Raw genomic sequence first — 25,258 nt, 5'->3', positions numbered from 1 at the left:
CCAGATAGATCTAAGGATGGGGAGAGTGCGGTCCCAGCAACGCCAGCCTGAGAGACCCTCAGGGTCCAGCCTCAGTCATAGCTCTGATAAACTTCTCACTTCCCTGAGACCTCTGATAAACCAGATGAACCAGTGAACCAAGATGCCTTTTCCTGCCACACCTAAGAATTGTTATCACCTCTTTCTTATCCCAAAAGGGGTCCTTTGCCAAGCCCCGTCCCACTTGATCCTGGTCTCCTGTACCCTTAGGGGGGAGACCTTCCTCCAAGTCTCACTGCTGCTCCTTAGCTGCTCTGCCTTGTCCTGCTACAAATAACACTGCAGCTGTGGGTGACCATGGGGAGCTGGCTGGCTCTGGGCCCCCTAAGCATGAACCCTTTTGCCCTCAGCGGACACACCCCTTCCCTGCCTATCCAGTATGCATGAAAGTGAGGGAAGCTTTGGCCCAGGGAAGTGGGAATCTGTAACATCTAATTAGGCTTCGATGAGGAGATGTTCACTTAGGCAGAGGGGCCTCCAGGGTTCTGCTTAATGAAGGAAACTAATGGATAGAGGAGAGCTGTGGGCAGGCACAAGCCCAAGGAGAGACCTACCCAGGAAGGATAGGATATACAGGTAAGCAACTCTCACCACATTGGCGAGGCCATCATCAACGCAGTAAGGTCTGTCAGTCTGTAGCAATCTCGTGGGACTGTGAGAGGGAGATGTGTGGGAAGAGGCATGGGGCAAAGTGAAGAGGGGGAGCCTCCTGCTCATCTCTCCTCCCATTCTCCCCCTGTCCCCCATCCCCTGTCTCCCATTCCAGTCCTTATCCCAGCAGTGTCATGGCTCTCCTTTGCATCCTTGGGGCTCAGGCAGGACAATGGCAGCTACACCTGCTGTTACTCCACCCAGCTGTACATCTGCAAGGAATCTGGTTTTTTAATCTGCTCCTAAAAAGAAGAGGAGATCCCAGCATGTAAAGACAATGTGACCTTTACTGGAGTCCCTGGCTTTATCCAGAGCACTTTCTGGGCCCCAGAAAACATCAGATGCAGGAAGGGTTGGGAGCTGTGGACAGAGCCTTGGAGAGCCAAGAAGCCCCAGAGTTGGTGCAGGGAAGCTTTGAGAAGGAAGCAGAGATTTGGTCAGGGCTTTGGAAAGAAACCAAAGCCACTGCTCTAGAGTCTCTGTATGGAGGAGGGATGGCTAGGACCTGGCTTCAAACTACTCAAGAGAGAGATCAGAGGAAGGGGTAGCCCTAGCTTCTGGTGTCCTCACTGACCTCAGCTCCTGTTCCACCTCTGCTTTGCTTTGCTGTGTCCATCAGCCACTCACATTTGTGGAAGGAATTAAACCAACGTCTCTTAGAGAGGCTACAGAGGGCCCCTCAATGGTAGGGCTGAGCAGACAGACAGTAGGAGAGAGTCACAGATGTGGACTGGTACCCTGACACAGTTGCAGCTGAAGCCATCAGGCAGGTGCTCTTCCAGGAACCTGGGGTTAGAGTTCATGCTGCTGTTATGATGGGGTACCCAGACAGACTCACTTATAAACAGTGGGATGTATTTGTACCACAGTTGTAGAGGGTGGGAACTCTAGGATCAAGGGTCTGAGGGCCTTTTCAATGCTGTGTGTCCTCATGACCTGCTAGCACCATTGCAGTGGGGGAAGTGGGGACCAGTGGACCTTGGGAGACACATCCAAACCATAACTCCAAACAGGGACAATCTGACACTTCTAGGGATGGCAAAGGCAGCTGAGAAGGAGGGACATGGCCATGTGACTTCCTAAGGGGCCTGGCCTTCTTCCCCAAGAAAAACAATATAAAGAAAGCCAGCCACGGGAAAAGAGTTGTGAAGAGTCACAGATTTAGAACATGTGTACTGTGGCTATATGCACCCTGTGTTGCCCTGAAGGTTAAATCTCTGCCCAGCTCCAGGGTTCATCATACCACCTGCACTCCAGAAAAGACTGGCCTGAGGGACCTTCTTCTCACCCAACCTACACACACATTGGTGGCTCTGTAATGTGACCACTAGGTGACCACTGATAAGCTCTGGCAGCCCTGGCTCATACCTCTCTCCCTCTTTCCTCTCCCAACCCAGAAAGAACTCACGGCTACAGTTCAACAAAGTGAGGGTGGAGGATGCCGGGGAGTACGTCTGTGAGGCCGAGAACATCCTTGGGAAGGACACCGTGAGGGGCCGACTCCATGTCAACAGCGGTAGGTGTCCCTCAAGAGAGAGAAAGGTTCTGGGGGACTTGGCAGAACAGATCAGCTGCCCCTCGGCCCAGCACATGATCTATCCTGCACTCACACCCCCCTCTTCCTGTTGCTGCATATCAAACCCAAGATCTCAGCTGAATCAGAGAAATGCAGTCAAAGCATAAATGTTTAGTTTTGTTATCTGGGCCTGGAAGAGCCGCCAGCTCTCATTTTAAATACCCTGAAAACTAAATATTTTGAAATCAAGTGGTAGGGGTTGGGGGAAGGATATTTTTAGAAGGCAATTATGAGAGGCTGGGCTGTCAGAAGCGAGGTTGGGGGAGAGACAGGCCTGGGGTGGGTGTGAGCTGCATGCCTGTTGCCAGCTGCATTGTCAGACACCTGAGCCAGGCCTGAGGGTGGGAGGCTGGAGTGCCCAGGACCCGTGGGCAGCCTCCATTTAGGGATAACAGACCTGTCTCACGGACCCTACTCCCCCTTTTGAGACTTACAAAGGAGGGCCTCAGAACTGTTTGACTTACTGGTTCACAGTGTCCCACGCAGTATCAGAACAGAGAACACCTTTCTGCTGGGCTGTCCTCTCGAGCCCTGGTTTAGGGCCTAGAAAGCCACCTTTCCTCTCTGCCTGAGCCGGGCACTCACAGACTGAGCGTACAATGTCGGGTTTGCTGTTAAAGTCCTGTCCCTGGCATAGGCTCTGACCCTGTATATGTTGCCCCCTGAGTACACTACCACAGCCCAACCTTGAATCTAAAGAGGAGCCTGCAGCATTACCTAGGCCCCAGCCAGCCCGGATTCCATCTGCAGTACGCTAATGAGAGACACCTCGTCCCCCAGCCTCAGGCTTCTTGGGCTCTAGAGCCACTGTGTCACAGAAGTCTAAGTCTAGATCTTTCTCACATCTGTTCCTTCAGTCCCATCCCTACCTCAAGGGCAGCCACGGCTCAGGCTTCACCCTCACTTCACCCTTTTATAGTGCCATTTTGAAGGCAAACCCTTCCTTCCCATGGAGCCCCAACACAAGCACTTGCTCCTTTCCCATCTGACCCCACTCCCCTTCACCCCACCCCCACCCCACCATCCAGATCCTTTCAAACCACAGGCAGCCTTGACCTTTAACCCTCTGCTCATTCCAGTGTCACTCTGGATCCAAACCCAATCCTGGCCTATCTCTTGACCCACCATGGTCTGGTGGCATCTCTTGAATGCCTTAAGCCCCACACTGTTGCTGGGTTTGTTCTGTGCTTTGACCACCCAGTGCAGGAGAAGCAAAGAGAGCAGGGTCGATGCAGTCCCCTGGGATTTCTGGTCACATCTACTATTTACTGAGCCAGACTCTGTTTTCTCTCGTGGATCCTTCTTTAGGGGAGGCTAGGAAAGGTTGTATATGTTGCATAAACAGTTTATTACTGATTGGGCTCTACAGTGTGGAAGTCATTAGTGAACTTGGTCGTGGCACTCCATGGACTTGATTACTAGCCTGGCCTCAGGGGCCTCGCTAGCACAATGCCTGCCTCACAATAGATAGCTGCTAAATGTCATATTAAGGAAATTACAACCTACAGTTAGGAATGTAGTTCAGTGGTAGAGTTCTTGCCTAGTATATGCAAGGCCTGAATTTCACTATCTTTGTTTGTTTGCTTATTTGTTTTTTGAGACAGGGTCTCTCTACTTAACCCTGGCTGTCTGGAAACTCACTGTGTAGACCAGGCTGGCCTTGAACTCACAGAGATCCACTTGCCTCTGCCTCCCAAGGATTGGGATTAAAGGCATGTGCTGATATACCCAGCTTTCAGTATGATTTTTTTTTTAATTTAAAAAAAGAAAGAGCTATCGCAAAGCCTTTGTGGCCTCCTCGATTTCCTGGCTGGAGAAGGGTGACAGAGGGGGATATTTGGATGGGGCCACCCTCCAGCCATCCCAAAGTGAGATGTACCTGGGCTTAGCATCTGCCATCTCTGTTGTAGTGATCAGGCAGACTCTGCGTTTCCCATTTTACTAATGAAGACTTCCTGGCTTAGAATGGACAAGTATCCAACCTAAGCCAGCCTTAAGGACTGCATTCATTGTCTCGTGAAACTAGGAAGTCCAGAGGTCATCTAGCACCAGGCAGAACAGAGTTCGGCAACTAGAAGTGGTTTGGTTCCTGCTTTCTCCCTCTTCTTCCACACTGTAGAGCCCTATCAGAAAGAGAAGGCACCTGCCTCAGCCAGCCCCCATCCCTGTGTCCTTCTGGAGCAGGCACGAGAATGGCTTCTAAGTCATCCTGCCTAGGTCACGTGCACACTTGGCCTGGCTACTGTGGTGGAGGAGTACCATCTTTACCAGACTTACCTGTGTGCAGGACTATAAAGAGGCAGAGCACCCTGAGAAATGGCCCTCCATCTCACGATGTGAGGCGAACGGAACAGGGAAAGTTTCCCCACCATAGCTGTGCCCTCTCTGATGCACACCGCCCACAGGCATCAGTGTCTGTTGGCTCTGCAGCCTGGCGTGAGAACAGAGTCCCAGGAGATAGAAAGAGCTCAGAGATATGCAGAGACTCCAGCTTTGTGCTCCAAAGCTTTCCCCTCGTAGGCTGAGCTCTGCGGTCTTAGCCTTCTCCTAAGCTGCTGGGATTGTGCATTTGCTGCCTCACCAGCACACACGCAGGCATCCTCACACACACACACACACACACACACACACACACACACACACACACACCTTTTCTCACACACACACACACACACACACCTTTTCTCTTCCCTCTTTGGTCCATGGCAGGCCAGGCTCCTCCTGATGTGGAAAAGTGATCATGACCATTTTCCCAGGCAGAGATGCATGGATTTCTTGTTTACCAATGAAACGCAGCAGACCTGCAGCAACCACGCCCTGAGGAGGGGGTGGAGGGCAGGCAGCGAGCGGGCAACTCTGCCTGCCCCCAGTGACTCATCCCAAGGTGGGTTGGCATGGCCCGCCCAGCCCCAAGGGGAGCAGGGCCACGGGGATGGGGCATCAAAGAGCATCGTCCCACTCTTGGATAGCTACCTACCTCTCCGTTAGGGTGGAGCTGTAGTCCTTCCCAGATCAGAGCAGGCCCTCCGGAAGTGACAGTTCGGGGTCTCACAGGAGCTCCTAGGGCTGACAGGGAAGAGGAATGTGCAGACATAGGCAGAACTTGTAACAAAACAGTCTACATGGTGCAATTCCCTTCCACCTTACAGAAGCCAGAAGCCCGTCCCAACTGAAAGGGAATTTGGGCCTGTCCCAGGAGACAGAGCACAGGGCAGGCAGGTTTGACATGAAGTGTTACAAGACTGTGGGCATGTGGTAGAGGCCTCTGGTCAAGGGATCACTGGTGGAACACATCTATGCATGCACACACAAGCACACACCCTCACATCAGTTGTATTCAGTATGACCCTGCTCTAAGCCAGAGAGGCACAACCACGGTTACCAGCATCGGACCTCAGATGACAGGAAGGTAAAGTCCTAGATCTATGCCTCTTCCAACAAACAAAGTAGGGGTCCTGGGGATAGACACCTGAGCCAAATGTAAAGGAGCCATTTGCACAGCAAAGCGAGTGCTGGATAGCTCAAAGCAATGGACCTTAAAGAGGGGAAGAAGTTTGCCCATGCTCAAAAGAGGAAGGCAGCTGCAGCCAGGACAGCAGAGAGGAACTCAGTGTTCACTCTCAGCCTCTGTCCCATTTCATCTTCCTCTGAAGGTCTGGGACAGCTTGCACCAAGACACTCACAGCAACTGCTCCCTGAGTTTTCCCCTTCTGGGCATGGATTTAATTAATTTTTAGATATAATTTCCATACCATAAAATTTGCCCTTTTAAAGTATGATTCAGTGGTTTTCCGTAGAGTCACCAACTTATGTAACCATCTCCACTAATTCTAAGACATTTTCATCACCACATCAGGAACTCCTCCCTCCAATGCCACAACCGTGGCTCCTGCTTTCTGCCCCTACAGATTAGCTTTCGTAGACAGTTTATATAAATATAACGTATAAGTGGCCTCCACATACCTTAAGGCCCATCCATGTTGTAGCATGTATGAGTGCATTCCTTTTTTGGTAAAATGATATTCCGTGTGTGTGAAGGTACTATATTTTATTCACCCATTCAACGGGTTTGAATTGTTGACTCATTTGGATCATTGCCACAGTGGGGCCAATGAATAACGCTTCTGCGGACATTCGTGTTCAGGTGTTTGTAAGCACACACATTTTCAGTCTTGAGGATACACCCAAGAGTGGAATTTCTTGAGTACATGGTAACTCTGAAGATTTTAATTCTTTATTTTAAAGAACTCCATGACTAGATGCCTAAGCAGCCAGGCCACTGTACATTCCCGCACACGGTGCCCCAGGGTACTTTGTCTCCACATCCTCTCCACAAACTGTGATTTTCCCCGCTCCACCATCCCGGCCCTCTCAGTAGGTGTGAAGTAGTATCCCACTGTGGCTTTGAGGAGACAGTGTCTTACAGAAAAGATATCCGCGGCCATGCTAAGGACACTAGGCTACACTCAGGGAAGCAGCAGAGCACATTTCCCCTCAAGAGTCAGATATGCACTTGCTCATTCACTCTGTCAGCAAACATTAGGCACCTATTCTGTGTCGAGCGTTTGTCTGCATGATGGGGGTTAGTGACACGTGATGTGGCCACAGCTTGGGTTCTAGTGGCGGAGCTAGCGATGGCATGCATGGTTCCTTAATCAGCTTAGAATAAATACTCCTAGCAGAAGCCTGTACAGTGAACAGAAAGATTGTGGGGGTTGCAGCCATCTTGAGAAGGCTGGGGAGGCTACCCTGAGACCCTGATATTTCAAAGGTCCTCGGCAGCAGGGCACCTGACTACACCTGAAGTGAGTCTAGTTAAATATGTTGAAAGAACAGGGTAAAAAATAACAGAAAGGTGATGAGGCCCAGATTAGACCTGATGAGGAGTTGGGGGCTTTGTTTTGACTACACTCATTTATAGGGACGCCATGATCATGGGGAGGGTTGACACAATTCACATATTTTAAAGACCACCATGGCAGATTTTCAGCAAAAAGGCCAGAGTGCAGGCAAATGTCCAGTAAGTAAGGTCACCCGAGGAAGAAGTGACAATAATAGGCTGGACCAGGGAAGGAAGCCGGAGGTGGTAGAAGTGGCCATGCCTGGAAGAATATATATAGCAGAAAGAATAAAGAGGGAGTGGAAGACGCGCTCTAGGACCTTGGGGCTCACACACATAGGGAAGACTAGAGAAGAGGTTGAGACAGGTAACTGGGAGGCCAGTTTGGACATACTGGATTTGGGGTAGCAATCAGCCAATCTGGTGGAGAGGTCGAGAGAACAGGCTTCTCCCACCTTTGCTTCTCCAACAAGAGAACAGTGACAAAGTACTGACCAATGCATTCACAAGGGGATTTAAAAACCTGTGAGTGCCAGACCAGTGTGAGGACACCATGGCCTGACACCTGTAGGGCACACACCTCCCTGCACTGTGGCTTCACTACCACTACAGTTATGTTAAAGTAGGTTGGGAAGGCCTTGCCCTGTCAGAAGAGGTGGGGAGACCTGTGCCACTCTTCCCTGACATCAGTGGCTACCTCCCTCACTATGTTCCCTTTTGTCTTTCTGGGGTGCTGGCATCCGCACATGTGCTATGGTATTGGCAACCCAGACTCAGTGTACCACAACTAGGTGGCCCCCATCTCTCTTCTGTGGTCCCTGAAACCCCAGCATCCTCACTACTGTCCACTGCTTCCTCAACCTAGCAGAATAACAATAAGGACCGGACAGCAGGAGGTCTCTGCCACCATGGCTGCAAAGGAGCCCTGCTGGGCCTGGCTGGTCCAGACCAAGATTCCTTAGGCTTAGCCAAGGCCCCTGGGAAGCCCCAGGCTGTGGTCCACATTCATCTGCTTGCATCAAGCCTTGGTGCTGACATGTTCTCTCACAAGGGACAGGGTATCTGGCAAGAATACACAACTGCAGCTCTAGACAGGCACTCCGCCATTGTCTCTCTTCACCCCTCCCACGAGGTGTAACCAAAGGGCAAGACAACCTCTAAGCCCTCCACGCCAGGATCTGCCCAGTGCTGGACTTTATAACTTGCAGGCATGGTCACCGTACTCCTGTCTCTTCTTTGTCCCTTTCTTAGTTTCCTGGGTCTCTATGACCCAGATTTGGAGCAAACACCAGTAAAAGCTTCCTTTGCCTGGCTAGCATGTGGGTCCCAGCTGGGTTTGCGGTGGGGCCCTAGAGGAGACCTCAGAAGGGGTGGGGCCTGAGATGCCAGCTCTGCAACAGGCATGGGGCTGAGAGGAGGGTGGGAGCTGGCCTGCTGAGTTTTATCTGTGAGCTCCTCAGACATATACAGAGGCAGTGCTGTGTGTACACTCCAGTCCTCCACGCTCCATCTGTCTCTCTACATGTCTAAACACTGAGGGTGCCAAGCGCCTGCCTGCTCCATCCTCCTCCTCCCCTCGCCTCCTCCCCACTGCTGATGGGAGCAGTGGAGGCTGCCACCCCAGGGAAGATAAGGGTAGCCAATGTGGAGTGGGACACCTCAGTCCGAGGACCACCTCTGGGCAGGAGTGAGAGACCCTCAGAGCCCCAGAGCAGGAATAGGGAATAGGGACTCCTTTTTGACAGCACATTCTGGAAAGCCAGTGTGGGGCATTGCCTTACAAAAAGAAGGCTTTGCATTTAAAGCCAGCTTTCTGAACACTGTCCCCTGCTAAGGGAGCAGAGCACTCATTACTCTCACTGTTTCGGGCAAGCCTGATCAATCAGATGCACAGCCTGGGTTAGCAGCCAGCCTTTCTCCCACCCGGCTTTCATATCCCAGCTGTTCCCCGACCCCACCCCCACCCCAACCCCCACCCCGTTCCTCTCCCAGCACCTCCTGAACTTTATGATTTATAGCTTAGGCTGGCCAAGGTCTGAAGGCTCCCTCCACCAGCAACAGCTAACAAGGAGAGAGCTGTCTAGTGTGGGGACATGAAGGAGACCCTGAACAATTCTACAGACAGGCCATAGCAGCCTTTCATAACATGACAGCCCTGGAAACAAGAGGGAAGAGAGTGGAAGCCAAGACCCAGCCCCCAATAGACACTGTCCCAGAGCTCAGAAAATGACAGTATCCTAAAGGTGTCCTTTTCCCTGATCCCCCTGGTTCACATCCAGTCCTACAGTGGACACCCCTAAGAGGGAGGCCAAAGTAGTGCAAAGGTCAGGCTTTCCTCCAGTGGAGGAAGCTCTTTCTGGTCTCTTCCACCCCTTCAAGACAGTGGAAACCCCCTAGCTTTTGTAGGTTTCCCAAGAGAACCAGCGCAGAGCCACACTGGGCAGAGGGTCTGTTGTGGCTTGCTGTTTGCCTTGTGGTCCACCAAGAGATACCCACTAGCCCTTTCCTGCCCAGGCATCCCTGCAGATTCTAGGGACCTTCCAGTTTTGAGATAGAAACATGAAAGAACACAAAGAAAGTGGTCCCTGTGCCCAGAGGTGGTGTCGGTGGGTCACTAGCGCCTGTCTCTCATACCTCCAGTGAGCACCACTCTGTCATCCTGGTCGGGACATGCCCGGAAGTGCAATGAGACCGCCAAGTCCTACTGTGTGAATGGAGGCGTGTGCTACTACATCGAGGGCATCAACCAGCTCTCCTGCAAGTAAGTGACCGGTCGGGGTGGGCACAGGGTCAAGAGCAGGGGAGGAGATGCTGGGACGGAAGTGGAGGGCTCTAGGAAAAAAGTGAGCTTCAAGCTACTTGGAAGTGATTCCCCAGGGGGCACAGACAGGGTGGTTTGCCCACTTTCTAGTCTTTTCCTGGACTCTAGAGATATGTAAGCTCTAAGGGATGTGTGGATTCCTATAGGACCCGGTTTGCTAGGCCCCTATCACCCTGTGTCCTGATGCCCACCTCTTACCAACACTGCAGGGAGGTGGAGATACCAGTCTAAGGCACTGGGTGTTTCTCTCTCTCTCTCTCTCTCTCTCTCTCTCTCTCTCTCTCTCTCTCTCTCTCTCTCTCTCTCTCTCTCTCTCTCTCTCTCTCTCTCTCTCTCTCTCTCTCTCTCTCTCTCCCCCCCACCAATTTTGTCTTTCTTCCCCATCTCTAAGCAACTCTCCAAATTTGTCCTGAGTGAACATGTCCTGACTGATTCTTCTCCCATAGTGCTAAGCCTGGAAGCGCAGGTCGCAAGCTCCAGAGCCCTCAGCACCTGGTAGTCCCACTCTTGTTGTCTAGTGGAGAAATAGGGGTTTAGAAGCTGAGGGAAGACCTTAGGAAACAGGAGGGACCCAGAGCCCAGTGATGGCCTTAGATCTGATTGTCCTTCCTGCCCTGTGACCAGAAGTGGCCAGTCCTGTCCTGAGCATTGCTTGTGCCATTTTAACCCCAGCCCCTCTCTATGGAAGGTGGGGACTCCAGCAAGGATACCACTATGGGAGTGGCCCAGTGGAGGAGGTGGAGGTGGCCCCAGCAGGAACTCCAAGGAGCTCAGAACTCAACTGCCCATTCTGCAGCACTCAGGACTGTGTGGAGGAGGCCACCAGGAAGGGCTTTTTCAGTCCCAGCAGGTCTGCTGGGCAGTCCTCCTGCATGTGTGTGAGGAGTTTGACACAAACCTAAAGAGCACAACTCTGACTAGACCTTAAGGAGGAATAGGAAGGGGGTCTAGTCAGCAACTTGGATTTCTCAAAGCAACCCATGCTAAGGGTGCCCCAGACTAGGTACCAGTGCTGTTCTGTTCCCGTGATATCTGGACAAAGGCAACTAAGAGTTGCTAGTTCAGAAAGAGGGTCTTGACCAGGCTTTCCTGCCTCTGCCTCCCACCCCCCAGGTCAGATCTTACACCCTTATCACTGCCTTGGCCTTTCTAGTCATGTGAACCAGCAGAGGAGACTGGGGCTTTTAAAGAGTCCTATATAAGCTGATAGGGTCCCAGTGTCCATGTGTCCTCTCACTCACCCACAAGAGAGCTTGGTGGCACAGCCAGGCAGAACTGTGGCTCAGGCCCCAGCTGGCCTCCTTGATGGCTTCCTCCATGGTCCCACCCTTCACCTGATGTCACCCCTTTCCCCACTCCTCCTTCCTAAACCCCTCAGGGAAGTTCTAAGAGCAACAACAGGTACTCCAGAGAATTTCAAGGCCTGGCCTCAGCTTCTGAGACACAGCCACAGTAGCAGTTCAGGCCCTGGGAAACATCATAGCCTTGCAGCTGCTCTGAGATCTTCAGAATAGAGATCCCAGCACACCTCACAGAGATGTCCTAGCCCTGACTCTCCTTCCCCTCTGCCACACCAGGCCTCTCCTCCTCCTTAGTCCCTTGGACCCCTGACCCCCCACCCCCACCCCCACCCCAAAGAATCTAGCGTTATCACTGAGGTCAGCCCTGGCTGTAGGCAGGAAGACTTTGCTGCCCAAGACAGGTACAAGGACAAAGCAGGTCCCCAGAGCCAAGGCTCCAAGATGGAGTGCAGTATAAGAAAGGGAAGGAGAAGACAATGGCTCCCGGGGAACCTGCCAGTATGACTGTGCCCCTAGGAGCCAGGGGATATGCCTTGCTACATTTGAAAGGAGCAGGGAGACAGGCCTGAGCCCTTGTGAACACGAGGGTGCCCTGTTTCCTCCCCCCACCCAGGGCAACTCGGTTTCAAACGTGAAATTGGTACCCAGAGCCCATCTTTGCCCCCCTGGGACAGCCCCAGTCAAGGCTCCTTAACCTGCTTCCCTGAACCCCTTTGTCACATGCAAGGGAGAGGGATATCCCCAGCTGGGACTGCAGTCCTTGGAGCTGTGCTGGAGAAGGGCAGGGGGGAGGGGGCCGGGCAGAGCCCAGAGGCCATTCTGAGGGTGGGAAACGGGGTGGGAGGTGGGGCAGGCCTCTTGGGGTTTCTGACGACACCTGAATGGAGTGAAAAGGAAAGAACTTAGGAATGGGACTCACGTCTACCATTTGTGCTGTTTGTTTCTTTTTATTTTGATTTTTTTGCATTTCCGCTTAGCTTGGATAATGAAACTACACTGGTCAGTTTCATTCCAGTTTCTATAAAACTCAGTTTCCCTCCTGGTTTTCTTACACTTGTTGCTGTGTATTGGTTCAGAGCCCCTCCAGGGGGTGTTGGAAAGCAGGCAGGCACACTCTGTAACCCTCTTGTTTTTCTGGAAGTCAGTGCCAAAAGAAAGTGTCACTGATACTGAATTTTGTTTTTGTTTTTTGTTTTTTGTTTTTTTTTTTTAAAGAAAACTTAAGGGGACTTGAAAATGGGGGTCCAAACCAAGGTGACTGTCTCCTGTCTGGGCCTCCTCTTGCCGTTTTCTCCTCTTCTCTCCGTGTGTTTGTTGAGCACGGTTGGTGCGTGACTCTTGGGGACTGGTTCAGGGGATGATGACAGAACAAGACTCTTTCCAGCCCTGTGCATACACCAGTGGCATGCCGCCCTCTCCCATCCGCTCATCTCCTCCATCCCCAGCTTCCCCCACCCCATCCCACCCCATCTGCCTGCTCATCTTCACTTCATCTCCACCTGCCCTGTGAGCTCCGAGACCCTGGCTCCCTCCAGTGCCTGGGCCACAGCCTCATCCTTCATCCTTCCTTCTCCAGGTGAGGGCAGCACACATGGCATTATCCCCAGGCTACCAAAAGGAGAAACTGAGGCCCGGGAGGTGGGTGGGGAACAGGGACAGCAGAGGTCCTGACCTCTCTGCCACCCCAGATGTAGCCCATGGGCTCTCTTCTCTGCCCTTCTCTCACCCTGTTCTTCTCCAGCCCCAGGTTCAGACCTTCTCAGAGTCAGAGGTGACGCCTACAGGAAGGTCTAGGAAGGCTGCAGCCTGCTGCCCCTTCCGACCCAGCCCCAATTCCCCCGAAAATCTAAGAGTCATCCTGTTTGAATGGGAGCCACAGCCACCAGCCAGCCACCCACACCCAATGCAGACTCCTTTCATGTTGATAAAAGGAGACATCTGGCTCCTTCTACGCTGGTCTGGCTCCAAGGCAGAAAGGCCAAAGGCCCTGCTTACACTTAGAACCTTCTCTGAGGAAGCCTGAGTCTCCACACACAGGACTGTAGAGAGGACTAGGAGTATCCAAGAGCCCCTAAAGGAACTAATACCCCAAAGCATAGCACTGGCTATCAGTCCTCCCACCCGCCCTCACCTGACAACCCTATCCCCCAAGACCTTTTCTTTATCCATTGAGAAGGAGCACCCCTCTCTCAGACAGGTGCAAGGCTAACACCAGAACACTGCACAGATCCCATGGCACCACCTAGAACTGTGCAGGACAGTAGCCCTGAGCAGGCAGTCAGACTAGTTTAGGTTGAGTGTGAGGCAGGGACACAGGGGTCTATTTATAGTTGTCACTGTTCTTCAAGACTCATGGGATGACAGTGACAGCCCTTAATCCCTTCTTGCCCCTTCACTCGACTGTTCTCTCTTAAACACACACACACACACACACACACACACACACACACTTATATACATGGTTTCCCTGCCTCTAAGAGCCTAGCTAGTGGCAGACAATGGACACAGTCAAGCCTGTTCCTTTCCTGTTACTTTGTGGAACCCAAGAGTCATTTCAACTTCTGGGTCTTTATCCTCTACTCCCAAAGGTGCTTCTGTTTGAAAAAAAGAATCACTTCACTCACTTCTAATCCCCCACATCAGGGCCCAGGAGCAAAGGAAGAAGAGCTGAGCCTGGCTGGAGTCAGTTGGGAAGCCTTGGCTACTTCCTCCATCTTCCTGGGCTAACGTGACTAGGGACAAGGGTCAGGGATCAGAGATAGTAATGAGGGGCTCATCCCCTAAGCCACACTATTCAATTGAGTGAGCATGGATTGCTATTGCCCATGCTCAATAGTTGTACTTCCCAGCCAGACCTGCAAATGCGTGTGCACCTGTGCTCCACCACCACGGTGTCCAGCTCCCTCATTCCCAAACCCAGGGATACCACAGGCCCAGAGAAACACCAGTGAGAAGCCCACAAGCCACTACCCTTCGTATTCCTCTAGATTAGAGGCCACAAGGTTTTCGTGATTATCAATCATAGCCAATGGCTAACGCCTAACTATAAGGCCAAGGGCTCTCTTGTTATGCTCAGTAGAAGGCTAAGGCAGAGACTTCTCACCTCCTAAGGAATTCCAGGTTGGCTAATGTTTCACAGTAACCTGGTACCAAGAGGCTTCCCTAGCTCCTAAGGAACCGCAGGCCAGGGCAACAGATCCTGAAGACATTCATGCCTAAGGGTCAGCTCAGCCCTGTCTGTGAGCTTCTCTCTAGGTGACTAGCTTTCCTAGGGTTCAGAAGAAAGCACAGGACTGGGCATGTCTCCTAGAAATCTACGAAACTGGGACTTGCTTAAGGGGAGAGGTGGCAGCCAGAGACCAGAAGGAAGTGTACCTTGAGGGTATGACAGGGTCAGGGAGAAGGGGGTGGGTGGTGCCTGGGAGCAGCAAGGGAGTCAAGATTTGAGGAGATCCAGGTCGGAGCCAGGACAAAGCCTGGCCACAGTGGAAGAACAGGTCCCAGGGCAGGCAGGCCAAGGCTGGCTTCCAGCCAGCTCCTGTACACAACAGGGTCCCCGGTTAGGCTGCTCTAAGTTTTCCCGAACCAGGTGTCAGAGGAAGGCAGCTGTGGGACGCTAGCAACTCCACCTCTCCTCCAGCTCTCCAGTCCCCCCACTTAGTTTTCCTCACACCTACTGCCTTAGGGCAGGCAACCTTCTCCAAAGTATACCCTCTAAGAAGTGCCTTCTGTTTCCAGACAGCCAGAGCTATAGCACGAGACCCTGTCTCAAAATACACAAACAAGACTTCCTAGGCCAAATAAGTTTGTCTAGTTCAGTTACTATCTCCTCTGCTAATGGAGACTGCCACTCTACAGGAGCCCTGGGGGATGGATTTCCCAAACACACTGGACCACAGATCCCTCTCTGAGAGAGCAGATCAAATACCTCCCAGGTCCCTTTGGTCCTGAGCACACAGTGTGAGAACAGCCTAGCAGAATTCTACTTTGAGTGTTCTGGGAGCTGTTCCATAGAGAAGGAAACTTGCCCAGAGTCCTGGAGAGAATCCTTCCATGGAGCCTGGAGGAGTGACACCAGGAACTTGTATCCCATAATAAGTCTGCCTGCCTGGCACCTGGAAGCTACAGTTCTGGCTTCCCGAGGGGCACCAGGCAGGTAAGAAGAAAAGCTCCCCCCCCCCAACCAATAGGACAGTTAGTCTTAATAACCCCCCCACCTTCCCCACCCAACTTCCCTAACTCATCCTCCTCCCCGCCCCACCCCGCCTGCCCCATCCCCCACAGAGCCACATGGATTAAAGCGTCTGTAAGGAGATGACAGAGCCCTCCGCCCAGTCCCCCTGGCTCCAGCCCCTTCGGCTACAGTGTGACCCCCGAGCGCCTGACCTGGTTCCTCACTCATCCTGCGCACTTTGACTTCTAGCCTTAGCCTCGTGGGTGATGCCAGTTTGTTCTGTGATTTTTCCCCTTTTCCTTCTCCAGATGTCCAAACGGATTCTTCGGACAGAGATGTTTGGAGAAACTGCCTTTGCGATTGTACATGCCAGATCCTAAGCAAAGTATGTTTGAAGATACAAACACAAGTCCCTGCTCCTTAGAAAGCTTCCGGGTGCAGTCCCCCAATGTAGGGCTTAGGGCCAGGGGTGTTGGTTGTTTTGATCTTTGGCTGTTATGTTTCGTTTCTCTTTCCTTTTTTTGTACTTTGGTTTGTTAGTTCTTTTGTTTTGTTTTTGTTTTGCTTTGTTTTTTCATTTTTTTTCTTTCATTTTTTTGGCCTAATCCTTGGGTTTAGAGTTCAGGGCTACAGGTAAGGGGCAGAGCGGCAGGGCCAGTACAAATGGTAACCGTGGTGAGGAACCTAGCTGGCGCTGGCAGGAGCCTGCGCCGGGGTGTTGCAATGCCTGTGTCTTGCTATCCTGGCTCTCTCTTTCTGGTTTTCTTTCTTTTGGTAGGTGTCCTGTGGGATACACCGGGGACAGGTGTCAGCAGTTCGCAATGGTCAACTTCTCCAGTATGTTTCTTTCTTCTATTTCTCTTCTTCCCTGGTGACTGGCAGTCTCCTCAAGTGGGAGGGATGGGGGTCTTACTTAACAAGTCTTGGAGGGAACAGGGGTGTCCTGAGCTCCTCTCAGTCCTCGGTGCTTCCCAGTAGCCTCTGCAGAGGAGACGACACACCCCTGTCTCCCCCACCCACCTTCATAAGTCACCTGTATTGCCTGGGAATAGCGATGTGGAATTCTCTGCAGCAGCAGGGCCATGTCCAGGCCTCTTCCCCTCTACTGGAATCAGGCAGCCTGCCAAATGTAGGAAGAGGCATTTGCAGAGCCCTCTCCCGCCTCTGAAGGTGTCAGGATGCTGCTGAGCCAGGCAGTGAGTGTGTGCATGTTTTGTGGGAATGTTTGAGAGCAGGGAAGGGGTCTCAAAAGTCTGCCTTCTGGTCTGGCCAGAATCGTTTGTGTTGGTGTTCTAGGACCAAGGCAGGGGAGAGATTGAGAAAGAGCAGGTCCCAGGGCAGTGGCTTCCATGAATGTTTCCAGAGACGCGTACTGCTACAGGATGAGGTGGTCCAAGGGCAGCGGCAGATGCTAACAGACTCAAGCGGAAACTGATGACCCTTCCCAAGACTCCTCTAGTCTAAACACTATCCAGGACTCCATCTCCTTTCTTTCTTCCACTCTGAGCGAGGGAATGAGCCTTTGCAGCCCAAAGATTTGGCCAACCAGTGGGTTGTTGTAATTAGGGCCTGGAAGCAGTTCCTTCAAGCACCACCAGGTGGGGCTGGAACAGAGCAATACGCCTCTGGATAGTCACAGACTTGGTTTGGGGCCTGGTGGTGTGTTGGCCTTCAAGACCAGAACCATGTCACCTATCCCATCCTGCAGAGCAGACTAGCCCCTGCTCCTTTTAGGGAAGACATCTGAGTCCTTGAGTACTAACGAGCCATAGATCTTAGTTGGTACTCGGATGTTGGGAAGGAAAACTCCATGAATATACCCAAGATGAAACCCAGGGGCCATTAGATGGCACATCCAGAAACACGGTTTCAGAGTTTGGGCCTTAGGGTGGAAAAATGAATCCTCAAACTGTCCTCAGACCACAGAACAGAGCCCAGGAACATATCCACTGCCCTTTGGAGCATTTGGGCCCCAGCTGATGAGGGCTGATAAAAAAGGTAACTCTGTCCACAGTGTGAGAGGCAGTACTCTCTCCAGACCCCTCCATTCCCAATCACGGGCTATGGAGGAAGACAGGATAAAGACAGAAGAAGTGAGCCAGCCATGTAGCCCTAAAGAACTAGTTCCAGCCTATGTGGAGAACTCTGGGGCAGGGGGAGCCTAGGGAGAGGACAGAGCAGTCGGGCAAGGGTAGACGAGGTAAGAGAGGCAGTGGGTGGGGTCCTGGTCCTTTCCACCCTGGGCCAAAAGCCTCCACAGCCTAGGAAATTGTTCCGGACAGTCAGCCTTAGGTCAGAGCCACAGAACCTCCAGAATGTGGACTACTATGCAAAGCCCCTTGGCCAGCCAGAGCACATCAGCCTCAGCCTGTGTCTGCCAGGAGCCCAAAAGAAAGCCTGCAGATGGAGCTCCCAGCCTTCTTGCCTGTGTCATCAGTACCATGCAGGTGCCTTTATGTGGAGAATTCCTGTTCCTCAAGTGTGCTCAGCAAGGGCCCGTATGATGTTCCAGAACATAATGAGTACAAAGATGTCACCCTGTGCCCCCTGAAGCGCTCAGCTGCCCGTTCAAAAATACCAGGTGCCTAGATCCCTAGTCCCGGGCACTATGTAAGTGCTCTGGATTGGTTCTCTCGTCTGTAGGATGAGGATAGAGGCAGCTATACCTAGAAGGCAGCAGTGAGGATGAAATGAAGTGATGCAGGAAAGAGGCTCATCTGGGAGCCTGCCTTCATCACTAGAGGGCAACTTAGTATCTCTCCCTGCTATAAAAGGCAAGGAGGGGCAGGAAGATCAGTATTAGTCCTTGGAGGATGTCCCCCCAGCATTGCTGAGCAAAGCATCTGACCCTGCCACCTACCCAGACCACCTCGAGACCAGGCAATCTTTCAGAGACTAAGAAAACAGCCTTTGACCCCAATAGCACTTTGAAGTTTCTCCTGCTACAGGCCCTGCCCTCCTGAAAGAGAAAGCTGGCCCATCTGTATCCCACATGTGTCTGACTGCACACACACACACACACACACTCACTCACACACAGGCACACACATACTCACACATGCTCACATCTGCACATATATCACTGCCTCCTCATCCGGGCACTTTATGACTGCAATTGGTTATGTCCAAGACAATAAATTTGCATAAATTTCCTAAAGCCTGGCCCTGCTGAAAATCCAACATCCAATTAATTTACTGGTCAATATGAACATCTCTGGCCTGACACTCAGTGGGTCCACCCCATCTTGGCTGAGCGCCATGCAAGAAGAATAGCCAGACAAGCCTGAGCAGGATCACCCATAGCTTAGCTCCACGGTTCCCCTCCAGTCTCCATTCTTCCTCCCCGATTTCCTGATCACCTTGAGAAAGTATCCTGGCACCATGGAGAGACTTTAACAACTTTTTCTGAAAGTAAGCTGAAGACCAGCACTTAGAACCCGAGAAGCTGGTCTGCTGTCTGTCAAGTGAGCCTGGCTGGACATCAAAAACATACTCCTGAGTGCTTCAAAGTCCTAGGCTCCAGAATGCACTGTTCAGGAACTTCTCTGAACCCCTTTGACCCTTTGAGCCAGAGAGGACCCTGAGCTGCACTTAGGGCTTCAAACAATCAGAGCCAGACTGCAAAGAAGCCAAATCATCAACATCACCCCAACTTCAGAGTGAAGGGATTGCAGAGGGCTTGGTTTAAGTGCTGGGATGAGCACAGCCTTGATGGCTTATGCACAGAACCAGTGGGTTCTCCAGGATCTTCCTCAAGTTTCTTGGGGTCAGGGCCTTGTTGGTCCCGGACTTAGAGCCGCCCACTCTCCTGCTCTTTCCAAATACAGATTCCTCTGAAATCTCTTTCAGAAAGCACAAAGAGATGGGCCCGATAACACTCCGGATGCCCTTCCTCCGGAGCAGACGAGAAGTCAGGTCCAATGCCACACCCTCGCCAGGTCTAAGGAGCTGACCTGGTTGATATGAAAGTCACCGAGGGAGTGTACCCAGGCAGGTGTGAACAGGAGTCCTGGCACACACGTGTGCTGAACCTCCTGTTGGCCAGGCCTGCTCACAGCTGCCTCTGTGTACAGGTGCTTTGGAGAGAACAGATGCCACGGATCACCCACATCCACATAGCAAGTTAGGAAAGAAACAGAGCCCTGGGTGTGTGGAACAGAACAGGCCGTGCCTTAAAAGGAAAGGCAAGCTCTTTAAAACACGGCTGAGGTTTCTGGGCTCCCACCCAGACCTTCTCCCATTGGCCTGAATTGTTCTGAAATGCAGCCAGGTTCTCAGACCTCCCAGGTTCCTGTGGCAAGGCCTGATCCCCCACCACCACCATTGGCAGCTGAGGGACTGAGACCTAGATAGCTTGGGCATCTCTTGGAACCACAAACAACGGCAACGCCCTTTTATTTAACCTGTCAATGCTGTAAGCGCCCACCTTTCAAAGGCCTGAACTCACACATTCAGGTAACAATCTCACTTCCAACACTGTAACTTGTCCACCGTGTAAGAAGCATGCATGCAGCACAAATGAACCCACTCTTCCTACACTGAGTTGTAGGTGTTCTCCTAAGTGGTGAGATGGGTTTGGGTACCACAGCTAGGAGATATGCCAGGCCACCTCTGGGCTGTGGCATAAGGCAGTGACATGGGGTCAGCCTGGAGACATGACAGATTCATCCTGAACAGATGAAAATGACCCCCCCCCTCCCATGAATAAGCTAGGAGTTGGGGCAGACTGACTTCTAGAGGGCCTGGAGACAGAGGGTTGGAAGGAAAACCAGAAGGAGGGGTTCAGACTCCCCTCCCTGGATCCCACTTCATGCACCCTCTGCTCCTGGGGACACTGCCAACTGACTCTTGCACCTGTGCCTTCTCACCGGGTACTAACTCCATTGCTCATCTCTAAAGCTCCTTCCCTGCCTGCCAATTCTAACATGGCCTCTCTCTTGTGTCCTTGGGGCTCTCAGGTACTGGGGACCAGGGAGGGAGCTCAGGAGGCTGGGAGGGGCCACTACTAACGTGCTTTCACCTCGCAGGCTGGCTGCCCAGTGTTGGAAGAGTTCTGACCAACCTTTTTTTTTTTCTCTCTCTTTCTCTCTCCTGCCCTCCCCTTTTCTCATTCTCTCTCCCCCTGACCCTCTCACCCTCCTTTCTTCCTTTCTTCCTTCCTTCCTTCCTTCCGCACTACCAGAGCACCTTGGATTTGAATTAAAGGGTACGGAACCTGATTATTCCTATGCGTCATCTGCACAGCCCCTCCCCACAGCCTCTGACCCCAGGACCGAGGTTTCCCTTCCCTCAAAGGGAAAGTTGATGATTCTGAACATTTCCCCTGGCTTCATCAAGATGCATTGACGATGTTGATTTTAGAGCAGGGTACCCTGCCGTTCAAACTGTGCCCTAGTGCTCAGTTAGTACCCTCCTTCAGAGGAGGAGCCTGTAGGGACTTGCCAATCAGTAACCAAGCCAGACATGGCTGCCCCAAGGGCCGGTGTCTGCAGAAGCCTGGTTTGGGGCGCTATGCAGAGAGGCATCCTCTTTCCTTCCTAAGTCCATTGCTTCACAATCTGCACTAGGCTGGAAGATGACACCTCTCCATTTTCCCCATTTGCTTCTGTCCCTGCATTGTTTCTGTCTATCAGACTCTACCATCTGCTTGAGACTTTCACTCCTTCCATGATCTGTCCCTATGGTGGCATGTTGTATGCGTGTATCTGGGCTAAACCACCAAGGCTCTAATCTGTACCTACCCTTTCTCCTACCCGCAAGAAACTTACATGTGATTCGCTACCCCCCATGCCTCATTCCCACCAAAGACACAAAAACTGACCCTTTAGCCTGTCTACCTGTCTGGAAGGAACTTTGAAGATTAGCATTTTAAGCTCTCTGACTTGATCCAAGGAGACTCCAAGTATCCAGATGTGTCTTAGCAATGGATGTGGAGGGCTCAGGATTGGTGGGAATGTTGTAGTAGTGGTGGTGTGGAACACCAGACTTGGTTCGGAGACTACGTATATGGAAAGACTTTTTCATGGCAGCCCTGGGGAGGTCCTAGCTCCCCTACCACCTAGTCTCTATCAGTTGCTCTCAATAGAAAGCAAAGCTCAGTCTGTGTGTGAGTGAGTGTCTGTCTGGGTCTCAGGCAATACTGAGTGGAGAGGAGGTGTAGGCTGGTTATGTGGTGTGGTACATGGGAATGATCTGCAGTTATGTGTGGATGGAGGATGGGATTATCTAGCTAGCAGGTGTCTCAGGGCAGGACTCAAGGCTACAGAAAGGGTGTGGAATGTCTTTGTGCTAAGCCCAGGACATTTGGGGTTGAAACTGCCAGCACAGGGAGGTGAGTATGGGCGTGTGTCTGCCTGAAGGGGATGCACTCACTTGTCTACCCAATAAACATCCACTCAACACAAGACCTTGCTACACTTAGCACCCCCCCCCCCCCCCCACCACACTCACACACCAGATACTCTCACAGCCGCCGCCCCCAATACACACCACAGATATTCTCACACCCCCCCCCCCCACCCTCCTGGAACTGCATTCAAGAGGAGACAGCAACAAACAGGAAACACTGTTGACATGCGACAGAGAAGGAAAGAAAGTGAGCTCCAGGCTTGGCTTGGCTCTGTGACTAATGATCAAGGAAAGGTTTGTTCTACATGGACCATCTGGTAGCCAGCCCCCAAAACAACTGGAGAAGAGTATGGAAGGCAGGGGACACAGCACATACATGCTTGCCTTATTCGGTGGTCAGAGATGCTGCAGCTGGCTCCAAGCCAGGATAAGACCCAAATGGAATGTGAAGCCTTAACGACACAGGGGCCTGGAAGGTAGAGGAAGCCATTGGCTTTTATACTTGCAATGAGAAGCCATATTGCATGTTTCTAAGCAGCAGATTAGAGTGAGCTGCATTGTTGCTAGTTATCTGTGGGGGGTGGGGGGGAGTCAGAGTTCGTAGAAGCAGAACAGAAAGGCCTGTCAGAGGGTGGCCATCTCTAGCTGAGGGAGCCCCCTCCTGGACTACATGGGCAGCAGTGAAAATGCTCGCTGTAGTCAGATCCACTACTCCCTTGGAAAGCAGAACTGAGATGCCTTTTGGATGGACAGTGGGGGGTGAGGAAAGAGGGAGTAACAGGAGAGAATGATATGGGCAAGCAGGTGTGGAGAGATCTAAGCTAGTCTGGCTAGCTGGTAGTTTGGCTGGCCATGGCTTATGGGTATTCACCAGAAAGCAGGGAGAAATCAGGGCAAGAGACGGAAATGAAGCATGCATATGGATAGTCTGTATATAGTCTGTATATAGACAGAAAGTCTGTCTAGACAATACATGCAGGAGTGTCTGTGTGGAAAGCATGTCTGACCCTGGAAGCCATAGCTTTGGGTATATGAACATCCAGAGGGTTCGTAGTTCTGAGGTTGCTAACATACATAGGAGGTGGCCTAAATCTGAGGGATTGGGGACATTTCTCAGAGCTCTGCCAATCACGCTGCCAATCATGGAGAGTCTGCCTCTACTTATCACTGAGCTGAGAGCAGGGGAGGTGGCAGTGCCAGCCAGCAGCTGGGCGGGGGGGGGGGGGGGGGGGGGGGAGAGGTGTACCGTAGCCAAGCTGTCACCTTTTCCTTGTCTTCCTCCTGGCTTTCTGTTTTAGAGGGTCAGAGATAGCAGGCACAGAGGATAGACAGGACAGCTTGGCCCAGCCTCTCCCAGCTTGTAATAAAGATGGGGCCTGTTCCTTGTGCACAGGGACATTCCTAAATGCCAGGCTGTGCCATCACTGGTAGGCTTCTCACCAGCAGACAAGGTGCAGAGAGCCAAGGCACTACCCTGACCGGGCTGTGGGAATGGAGAAAGGCTCTTCTCACACCCTGCTGTAGCCCCAGTTTGCTGTGTCCCTGCTCCTGGCCTAGCTAGCATCCCTCCTAAATCTGGGTCTGACACATGGTCATCAGCCCTTTTGGGGGAAGCTGGGATGCCTGAGAAAGGCCTTTGCCCTAGGTCTCTGTTCATCGCCATGAAGAACAACTCTCTGCATGGCCACCATGGAGCAGGGCAGGGGTACTGGTCAAGGTGTTGCCTCCCCTCTACTGTGGCCTTGGAACTTCACCCCCTGCTACATCCCCTCCCTTCCCCTCCATTTTCCACTCATGTGCATTGGGCAGGTGTAGGTTTTAGGGGAGGTGGTAGTGGAAGTCTGAAGGGAGGCAAAGCAGTCTGCGAGCAGACAAGGGGAAGGGATGGAAGGAGGCAGACAGATCCTGTGCTGAAGGAGCCCAAAGCTGGGGAATAGGGAGGTTGTGTACAAGCATCTCCATGGGCTCTGTTCCTGCTCTGCCCCTACAGAGGCTGAGGAGCTGTACCAGAAGAGAGTGCTGACAATTACTGGCATCTGTGTGGCCCTGCTGGTCGTGGGCATCGTCTGTGTGGTCGCCTACTGCAAGACCAAGTGAGTGTTCCATGCTCAAGCCAAGAACAAGCCAAGCCAGTGGGGGGATGGCCTCCAACGTTTCTGTTGGAACATAATTCCTCCCTGAGCCCACCATGTCCAGCATGAGTGACTATAGCTTCCTGTCCCCAACAGTCTCTGGGCCTCTACAGCTGTAGCACCAAGGGACAGACACAGGAAAAGTCTTGGTTCAAACCCAACTCTATCATCACCCCCGTAGGACCTTGGGCAAATTGAGGAGCTTCTCCAAGTCCTATGATGATGATCCCAGTGTGAGCCTCGAAGGGCACCACAGTGGCCTCACTGGGGCTCCCAGCTTCCCTTTGCAGGCTCCTGGAGTAGATGGGGCAGGAGGTGCTGGTGGAGGAGAGGCCCTGGGCCACGCTGGGAAGAAGATGCAGGGAGGGCTGCATTCTCAGGACAAACGAGTGCCTCAATGGCACTGTGCACACCCACACTGGAAGTACTGCAAAGGATCACAGAGGAGAAGAGGCTAGGCCATCTCAGGGCAGTTAGGGGCAGAACTGGGAAGGTTGTGAAGAAGAGGGCAAACTCAAAGACAAGCCAGACTGCTCAGAGCAGAAAGCCAGAGTCCAGAAGCTTGGGCAGAAGCTAAAGACCTGAGATTCAGAAGCTGCCATAAAACCTTGATGCCAAGCTGCAGATAGTATGGGACCAATGAAGGCGGTCGAGTGGGAGGGCGAGACATTTGCTCAGATCTAGGAAGTAGGCCTAGGCAGAGCCACCATTTCAGAGACTGAGTCTCTGGGTCTGGATTCCTGCTGCCCTACAGATGGGATCTGAGGTCCTGCTGACCTCATTTTGGATGGGATCAGAACCAGAAAGGCTGGGAAGTAAGGAGAGGGTGGGGACCGGGCCCAAGAAACTTGAGTCCATGAACTGAGGAAAGAAGCCACCTGTTCTGGCACTTACTCATTACTGAAGGCGACAAGTCTTCATCAGGCCCACCTATGGCCAGAACGTGACTAGGCACATGACCAGCACCCCAAGCAAGTGCTGCCAAAATGCATTTTTGGTTTGGGGCTTTTTGTTGTTTGGTTTGTTTTGATGAAGAGTCTTAATATCCCTGACTATCCTGGAGTCCACAGAGTCCTCCCTACCTCTACTACAAGGGGCCACCAAGATACATTTCTTAAGCACCTCTCCTCAACTGGAAGGCAGAAAGGCAGCATTCAGGCTCAGTCCTAAGGAGAAAAAGATCTGAAAAGGCGGAGTGCAGGGTGGAACACTGCAGGGTCAGAAACAAGCTGTCCCAGGAGGCAGCAAGCTGGGTGGAGGGAGGCAGCAAGAAACAAGCCTGGGGAGAAAAAGTGGGACACTGAAGGCCAGGGACGACTCTGAGTCATAGGAGTAATATAATTACAGTTGTATATGGTAAAATGATTTACTGAGCA

General features: G+C 52.2%; 1 protein-coding gene across 5 annotated transcripts in view; it reads left to right on the top strand.

Moving 5' to 3' along the window:
* The window catches only part of Nrg2 (neuregulin 2), a 184,186-nt gene that overhangs the window by 150,547 nt on the left and 8,381 nt on the right, over positions 1-25,258 (top strand). The window contains exons 3-7 of one of the 5 annotated variants that reach the window (XM_021150353.2): positions 2,088-2,206; positions 9,747-9,867; positions 16,181-16,239; positions 20,585-20,608; positions 23,741-23,843. In XM_021150353.2, the coding sequence (XP_021006012.1) occupies positions 2,088-2,206; positions 9,747-9,867; positions 16,181-16,239; positions 20,585-20,608; positions 23,741-23,843 (426 nt within the window). Of the gene's footprint in view, positions 1-2,087; positions 2,207-9,746; positions 9,868-15,710; positions 15,788-16,180; positions 16,240-20,584; positions 20,609-23,740; positions 23,844-25,258 lie in introns of all 5 variants that reach the window. The other 4 variants (XM_021150352.2, XM_021150354.2, XM_021150355.2 and 1 more) reach the window with 4 other exon arrangements.

This window comes from Mus caroli, chromosome 18 (genome assembly GCF_900094665.2).
Source record: "Mus caroli chromosome 18, CAROLI_EIJ_v1.1, whole genome shotgun sequence".
NCBI classification, from domain to species: Eukaryota; Metazoa; Chordata; class Mammalia; order Rodentia; family Muridae; genus Mus; species Mus caroli.
The sequence above is the reverse complement of the archived record's forward strand: the minus strand, read 5'-3'. Positions and strand labels throughout refer to the sequence as shown.